The following is an 8,990-nucleotide window of genomic DNA, read 5'->3' on the forward strand; positions in this document are numbered from 1 at the left end:
TGAGATGTTTGTTTTAAAAATTCTTCGTTAATTTTGAATTCTTTATAATATTTTTTTCTTATAAAAAATTTAAATTTTAAAAATTAAAATAATAAAACATAATTCTAAATGGATTAAACGTCTCCTAAAATTCGCGTGTGGTGATGGGTTGGAGACACAAAAGCGGTTTGTGTGTCAGAAAATCAGAGAGTACTGGTCCTGGGTGTGATCAGTGACCTGACGAAATTCTTTTTGGGTTTTGCAGCCGAAGTTGCTGACCTTTTCTGGTTGAAATTGTTCAAACTAGACACTCACTGTGACCAAAAGGCCAGGACCAAAACCACCAATTAGGCAGTGCAATGTTTACTCTCCGACCGCTTCTGCTTCCATGTTTCAGAATCCAGTCCACTTTTTTGTTGGGATTTCGAAATCCACAATGTTTAGTCATGGCTAGCACATGAATAATGTATATAATGATATGTGTGAATTTCCACAATCATCATTCATGACTTTTATTTCATACATATTACATGGATTTTTTTTTTGTAGAAAATACATGGTACATGTTGAAGCATAATAATTAGCGATGTAACTCTGTAGCTATTGAGTTCATAGTACAGCTTTATATTTAGGTCCATGACTTCAATTCTCATGGATTCTTCTGTTGTTAAAGATAGAATTTAACCATCAGATTTATGTTATATTTTATTAGATTTACATTTTTTTTTATTTTGATGTGATTTTAATTAAATAATAAAGTTTCTAACAGAATAGCAGATAATAAATTAATGTAATGGACCATCAGATCTATATTACTTTTTGAGTGGAGTATCTACGTTAGACATGGTTATGAAACTGAGATCACGGGATTCATTCAACACAAATAGCAGAAGTCCGTAGTGACTTTAACAACAACAGTGGGCCAATAACAAAAAAACCATATATTTAGTGTAATGTTAAGCTCTTAAAAAATCAGCTTGACAGCCTGGAGTTGCTCCAGGGGATTTTTCGAAAATGAGGATTCAGAATGGTGTAACAGTATTAATTAAAAAATATATATATATTTTTAAAAAAGAGCAAAATATGAAGTTATATTTTAGAATATTGGGAAACTATCAAGTTGACTCCACGCACAACCCAGAAAGTTCAACTACGAGTTGATAAACGAATAAATTCCAATGATTCCATTCCATATATTTAATGTTCTTGCCATTCCTCCATATTATAGTCAATTATTGTACCAAACAATGTGACTGTCTTTACATTGTTGTCGAGTTGAGATAGTGGTCTTGTCTAATGTGTATGCATGCTTTTTACCATATTTTTATAAAAAAAAAAAAATTGAGAAAATTGGTGAATTCACCTTTTAAAGTTAAAATGTATGATTCTAAGATTTTTACCTTTTATTCTTAATTAATAGTTAATATTCTTTTGACTAATATAGTTGTCTGAACTAAAAAGTATTAATAAAGTATAAGAGGTGAAAATTAAGAGGGTAAGACTCATACCTTAAACCTGCCAATTCTTTCTAACCTCCGACTCTATGAATGTATACAGGTCGAGCAAGCAAATGGCTAGCAGGGCCGAGGAACAACAATGAATGGGACGACATAAGTTCCACAAGAATATGATCCGAGATATATGTTCTTCTTTGTGCATGCGGGTCTGGTTCATGAGAAAACCAGATATCTATTAGCGAGTTTAGCCGTACCTCTTCTCTTTTAGATTTTAGATCCAGTACTGAAACGAAGTTGGCCCAGATTTTTTGGGCTCAAGTAGCTGTACACAATTTCTAACTAGTGGACAGCGGTACAAGGACCACACTCATAATGAAATGCTATGTACTAACGTTACAATAATCTGTTAGCAATAGTATATTGTAAACTGTGACAACCGGTCTACTCAGCGAGTTGACATTTCATTTCCATGCGCATATAATATCTGATGTAATAAGAATAGACCGTATGAAATCAAGCCTTGCCTTTTCAATATTTTTGTTTTGCAAAGTCCACCCTAATTTGTAGTAGAAAGATTAAACCAGCAAAATATGTAACATAATTCTCCAGATTAAAAATTGGGGTATAAGCCATCATGAAAATTCAAAACCAAGGCCGCCATCAACTTTTCACCTCAATTTGTAATCGTAGAATGGAATACAACTACAGTTTTTAGAGGCTAAACAAACAATATAAAGCCTCTCTTCTAGCTAGCAACCACATGAAGACCAAGACCATAATCTAGACTATGTAGAATCCCCTGTTAAACAAATGGGGGGGTCCCAAAAGAATCAATTCCACTTGCGTCTCTTAGATATTTTATAAAGCTGGGGGTCCGTTTGGTAGTATACTATGTCCCCATCGTCACTCACGTAGTGGTCTTGTTTGATGCTTGTCGCTAAATTCTTGATCAAGTGGAAGGGAATCGGCCCGGATTTTTTCGGTTCCCGATAATACTTTCCGAGCACCGGCTTTGCAGCCTTAGTCTGCAAGACAAATAGCACCGGCTAAGAATTGCAATGCAATTTTGTGTAATTAATTAAAGAACTTGTTCAAAGGGAAAGAGTGTGTAGTACTGCTTCCACAAGGTGATAGTGTGGAATTTGAGGGAAGAGATGGTGTATAACGTGTGTGCCAATGTCATGGTGGATGTTGTTGAACATTCCATAATCACGATCCACCGTTGTGAGCCCTCCTCTTAGATAACTCCATTCCTGCCAAACGCAATATTTACAAACAAGTTTAATTTTGCTCAATCATGGATTACAAATATTAACTATTAGTGTCTAGATCTTGAAGAGTTCTGATAAATTTTTGTGGGTCCTCATTATTATATTATGATGTTGCCAAGCGATGGTATCAATATTTCACAGAGATTTCAGGTGGGGACCCACATCATTATATGATGTCTTTTAATTGGTTTGATCGTGAGCATCGTGTACTAGTAGTCACGTGGTAAGATTTAATTATAAGAATGATAGATAGCTTATCAAATAAAAAAAGTTCTATGGTAGAGCACGTTGTTTCATCCTTTCGGTATAACAAGATTTTTTTTCCCCCCCTAGTAATTGGATTAAAATTTTCATTGAATAACTACAAAAATTACTGTAAGATTGTTCAATTTACGAAATTAACTTTCTCTGCATAACGTAGGATTAAAAACCTTTTGATAGATCAGCAGAAAAATTACTACCTTGCCTCGGTACCAAGGAAGTTTTATCTCATGACCATGGTGATGCAAGTAAGTGACAATGTCCAGCCACATCACAAAGACCTGCCATTAATATGCATTTAATTGCTATTAAAAGAAATTTCAAAAGAACCTAAAGGAGAAAAATTGCATAGATGGAAAAGATTTTCACCAATAAACACACAAAGCCAAACTCACCCAATAAGGGACCCCATAGAGCATGAGTATGAGAACGGGACCCACAACCAAGGACAAATAGACTAGAAGAGCGGCCATAATTGACCAGCAAATTGTTGAAGTTACAACTGATATCCTCTCATTTGGGCTGAACAATTTACTGTAAGGATTGAAATGGGAACCATCTTTTCCTGGACTTCTATTCCACTGAAAACACAGTTTTTTTTTTTTTAATTTTATTTTTAAAGGCCTTGTTTAACCATCAGAAATCAAAGGTAGAATCAATAAATTAAAAAAAAAAAAAAAATTGTAACTTCCTCACCAGATAAAAAGGGTACGCAAAGATGGGGAATGGCACTGTGAATCTCAACGTTTTTGTTTTATTGTCCAAACTTTTGTACATCTTTGCAGTCAACTAGATGACAGAGACATTAAAGAAATATATTAATTGAGATTTAGAACAGAACACCGGAATCTATCAGATTATATATTGTAAAAAATAAGATTTACAAAAAAAAAAGAAAAAATACCGGAACCCATGATTCGTCATTCTCAACATGTCCATGGTTCTGATGGTGAGTCCTATGGCTAATCCTCCTGCAGAATAACATAAATCATTGTGTGATTAATTTTTAAGAGAAAAAAAAAAAAAACAGTTTTTATGTATTTGGGATTTAATATAAAATGTACAAAGAAAAGTTTTTGAGAAATGAGGATTGCAAACCATCCATTATAAGGTACGAGAATTGCAGAGTGCAAGATATGCCCCATCAAGCTGTTCAGCTTCGGACTGCTCGAAAAGCTTCCATGACCACTGAATCAATAAAAAAAAAAAATTAATCCAACAACATTTTACCATCAAAAAACCAAAAGAAAAACTCGAGAAACTTTTACCAATCGTGCCCGAGTACGAAGAGAGCCCAGAACATGGTTCCCTGGGCGGCCCAGTAGAAAGGCCAAAGTAACCAGCTACGGAAGTAGATTGCGGTGGATGCCAAGGCGGAAATGACGAACAAATCCCGGAAAACGTAGCTGAGAGACCGCCATGGATTCTTGACCCAGCAATGCTCGGGAATGGCGGCTCGGATCTCAGCTATCCGAAACGGCGGAGGAGCGCTCGGATCGAAATCGCCGTCTCTATTACCATTCACGACGACGGTTTTGGGCTCTGTTTCTCTGGCCATTAATTAATATATTTAATCTCTTTTTGGTAATTTGAAACGAATCGAAAGAAACTGTCAGCGGAGAAAATGCTGTTTAATTTCCTGAGAAGAGAGTGAATCTTATGGGGTTGTAATGCAGTGTTACAATGCAGCTTTAGATTTATTTATGTGTATATATATAAGGAGGGAGGGAGGGAGAGAGTGAGGTGAAAACGGAAAGGCAATTTTGTGTTTGTTGCACGTACGTATGTAGGTGCACAAAACACAAGCGCGTACGGGTTTGTTTATTTGTATTTTTTGAGTTAAATTGATTTGAGTTTAAATTTTAATTTGAATTAGTGTGTATTTGAGTATGATTTGAGTTGAGACTCTAATTTAAAATTGTATTTAGATGTGCACATTTTAAGTTATGGTTTGAATTGAGAATTTATTTGAGTTTGTATTAGGCGGGTCAATACTTGAATTTGTATTTTGATAGTATTTTAATAAAAACTTAATAGTGATGAAAAATTTTAATAAGGAATATGAGTAGAGTTTTATTCTTCTCTTCGTTGTGAACTCATAGAAAAAAAACATCTCAATCGAAATTAAAACGAAAAAGTTATAACGTTTTTAAGAATAAAAAAAATGCTATTCGTTAAATTTAATTTGAGTTAATTTATAAAAGAACATAAACTTAAATAAAATTGTAACTTGAGTTTAAATTTTTTTAAAATTTAAGTGTAAATGAACAAGTTACGTTGTTTTTGTTATTTTTATTGTTGTTGTTCACTTTTTATTTATTTTTTTATTTATTTTAAGGGTTGTACTCATTCAAAAGAATTTGTCACACACCTAAAATGATCATCGTATACTATTATGTCTCAAGTATCAAACCAACTCTTGCTTATAGAGACTGTCCGTTTTTTCTACCCGTAGGAATTATTGTTTTAATCATTAGATTAATATTTTAACTATCTAATTTGTTGATTTTTTCTACCGGTAAGAATTATTGTTTTAATCATTAGATTAATATTTTAACTATCTAATTTGTTGTTTTGTCTATATTAAGAGTTTATAACGTGCGACATAAAACTATTTCTAATCATAAATCAAACCGTTACAAAGTAACAACAATTTTTACAAGTAGGGAATTAGAAAATTAGGGAGCACGTCTTTTTTAATTTTGTCTCATTTTCTTGAAGTTACATTAAAAGAGAGGATGCTTTGGAAGTCTTCTAATGTATAAGGAATTACGAAAGAGTGGTGGCATGTCTTTTTTAATTTTGTCTCATTCTCTTAAAGTTATATAAAAAGAGAACATGATTTGGAAGTCTTCTAATTATAAGGAATTAAGAAAGAGTGGTGCTTGGGGTACCAATTTTATTTTTAATTTTTATAAAAGTTTTGAATTGTCACATTTTACTAGTAAATGTAATATTATTATTAATTTGATGAATAACAATGATAACTTAAAGTTGGTATAAAAAATGATATTATAATTAGTGTCTCTAATATTATTTTATAAAAAAAATAGAATAAATCATTATGCTCTTTTGTTAGAGGTGCGTTTTTTTTTTATTTTTTTTTATTTTTTTTATAAGATTTCTCTTTCCTTGTAGCGTTGGACATAGATCTTATTGGGTGTAAATTAGTCCCAGTATCGCTTACGAAATATAGTTACTCACTTGTACTATTTTTATATGTAAATTAGATTCAATCTTTTCATAAAAATGGTATATTGGAATTTCAATTCTTGAGCCCGTTTGGTTGGAGAATTCGTTCTCTGATTCGAATCATGATTCATGGTTCGCTGCAGTATTTTCTCTCACAAAAAACACACATAAATCGAAAATGATTATAATCTCATGATTCTAATCCATGAACTAAATGGACTCTAAAAGTGTCATTCCCGCTCGCCCCCTCTTGAGGTTTGGTGGTGCATGTGGGGGGGCCTCTTATTTCTTTTTGTCCCAAATAACTCTAAGTATTAAGTTTATTTATAGATTTCTTGCCCCTTTTTCCCCCATTTCTCAATGCTCCTTATTCTTCAAAGTGAATAATTCACTGTAGCACCGAATAATATAGTAATAAATATAGACTAATTTGATCATGTGCATATGCAAATACAATTTTAAAAATTATACAAAATAAAAAAAAATTATTATGTTTAGGCTTCGTTAAATATGTTGATAGGAAAAACAAATTAATATTAGAGAGAGAGAAAAAGTTAAGAGAGAGAAAAACAGGTTCTTCTTGGAGTGCTGGTTCTGGCTGAAGTTCTGGTGCTGCTGCCAGGCGTGCCGGGCTTTTGGCCCCAAAAGTTGGTCCCTGAACTCGTCTCGATGTTGGTTTTCACGTGAAAGTGGATGTGTGTGGTGCAACGCTTCTATTGGGATGGATCTAACTTGTTTTGGAGGCGGGTTGCTTGTCGCTTGGATCGTTGTTTCCAGCGTGTTCGGCAGCAGGTGGTCGTGATCTCATGGTGTATTTCCTTCATCTCCTCCAGTTGTGCTTTCCTTTTATGGTGGCTTTGCTTATATCTTGCTTCTGTACTTTAGCAGACGGCTTGGTGTTGGTGATTTTTTTGTTGTTTGTTGTAATTACATAAGGTTTGTCCTCCGCATGATTTTGTGTCTCCCACCCGCTTAATGGTGTGGGCTATGCGTTTTGTTTGAAATAATGGAGGTAGTTTCTCCACCTTCTGACTTGGTTTGTGTCTCCCATCTATTCGATGTGTTTCTTGATGGCGTGGATGTTGATGTCTGACTAGAGGTTTCTCTAGGCCGTATTGCTTATGTCCCCGTGAATTGAGATTTGGTCTTAGTCGACTGGCTTAATCCATCGATTGTTTAGTCATTTTTTAAGAGCCCGTTTGGTTGGAGAATTCGTTCTCTGATTCGAATCATGATTCATGGTTCGCTGTAGTATTTTCTCTCACAAAAAACACACGTAAATAAAAAATGATTATAATCTCATGGTTCTAATCCATGAACCAAATGGGCTCTAAAAGTATCATTCCGCTCGCCCCCTCTTGAGGTTTGGTGGTGCATGTGGGGGCCTCTTATTTCTTTTTGTCCCAAATAACTCTAAGTATTAAGTTTATTTATAGATTTCTTGCCCCTTTTTCCCCCATTTCTCAATGCTCCTTATTCTTCAAAGTGAATAATTCACTGTAGCACCGAATAATATAGTAATAAATATAGACTAATTTGATCATGTGCATATGCAAATACAATTTTAAAAATTATACAAAATAAAAAAAAATTATTATGTTTAGGCTTCGTTAAATATGTTGATAGGAAAAACAAATTAATATTAGAGAGAGAGAAAAAGTTAAGAGAGAGAGAAACAGGTTCTTCTTGGAGTGCTGGTTCTGGCTGAAGTTCTGGTGCTGCAGCCAGGCGTGCCGGGCTTTTGGTCCCAAAAGTTGGTCCCTGAACTCGTCTCGATGTTGGTTTTCACGTGAAAGTGGATGTGTGTGGTGCAACGCTTCTATTGGGATGGATCTAACTCGTTTTGGAGGCGGGTTGTTTGTCGCTTGGATCGTTGTTTCCAGCGTGTTCGGCAACAGGTGGTCGTGATCTCATGGTGTGTTTCCTTCATCTCCTCCAGTTGTGCTTTCCTTTTATGGTGGCTTTGCTTAGATCTTGCTTCTGTACTTTAGCAGACGGCTTGGTGTCGGTGATTTTTTTGTTGTTTGTTGTAATTACATAAGGTTTGTCCTCCGCATGATTTTGTGTCTCCCACCCGCTTAATGGTGTGGGCTATGCGTTTTGTTTGAAATAATGGAGGTAGTTTCTCCACCTTCTGACTTGGTTTGTGTCTCCCATCTATTCGATGTGTTTCTTGATGGCGTGGATGTTGATGTCTGACTAGAGGTTTCTCTAGGCCGTATTGCTTATGTCCCCGTGAATTGAGATTTGGTCTTAGTCGACTGGCTTAATCCATCGATTGTTTAGTCATTTTTAATAAATTTTGGTTATGTTCGATTTTTATGTGCTGATAGGGCTTTTTCCTTTTGAGCATTGGCATTCACATTCGCTCTTATACTATTATTGTTTTTTACTGGTGAACCCAATCGTTCGAGTCAAATTTCTTTGTATTTAAGGTCATGTGCAACTTTATGTTTAGTTTGTAATTCATTCTTTCTAGTAATAAAATTTCTCATTTATAGAATAATTGTATTTTACTAGACATAATGACCGAATAATGTTTAATTATTATTTTTTATATTCATATTTTTCTGTGTGTTTCCTATTGTAATAAATTCATGGACCCACTGCGTACCGGATATCAGAGCCAAACATTAGCCACCTACAGAGTAAGACTGCAATGGACGAAAAATTAAAATTTCATTGATAACGTGAGACTCGTTTAACGTTCATTAATTTTAGGAAAATGAAAGGTTCATAGTGCCATACAGGAATATACATATATATATATATATGCATACGTATATTTCTTTTGCTAATCAAATATGCGTACATATATTGTGAAACGTGT

General features: G+C 34.3%; 1 protein-coding gene across 1 annotated transcript; it reads right to left on the reverse strand.

The window, feature by feature from the left end:
* Positions 1-1,965: 1,965 nt before the first annotated feature.
* Positions 1,966-4,638, reverse strand: LOC21385286 (omega-3 fatty acid desaturase, endoplasmic reticulum). Its single transcript, XM_024166419.1, has 8 exons — positions 4,237-4,638; positions 4,067-4,156; positions 3,873-3,939; positions 3,665-3,757; positions 3,364-3,549; positions 3,169-3,249; positions 2,552-2,689; positions 1,966-2,461 (listed from the first exon to the last, which is right to left on the reverse strand). Exons 1-8 carry the CDS (start codon positions 4,524-4,526, stop codon positions 2,267-2,269), a joined length of 1,140 nt encoding a protein of 379 aa, XP_024022187.1. The 5' UTR covers positions 4,527-4,638; the 3' UTR covers positions 1,966-2,266.
* Between the last annotated feature and the right edge of the window lie 4,352 nt (positions 4,639-8,990).

The sequence above is a fragment of the Morus notabilis genome, unplaced genomic scaffold (assembly GCF_000414095.1).
Source record: "Morus notabilis unplaced genomic scaffold, ASM41409v2 Scaffold4972, whole genome shotgun sequence".
In the NCBI taxonomy this organism is placed as follows: Eukaryota; Viridiplantae; Streptophyta; class Magnoliopsida; order Rosales; family Moraceae; genus Morus; species Morus notabilis.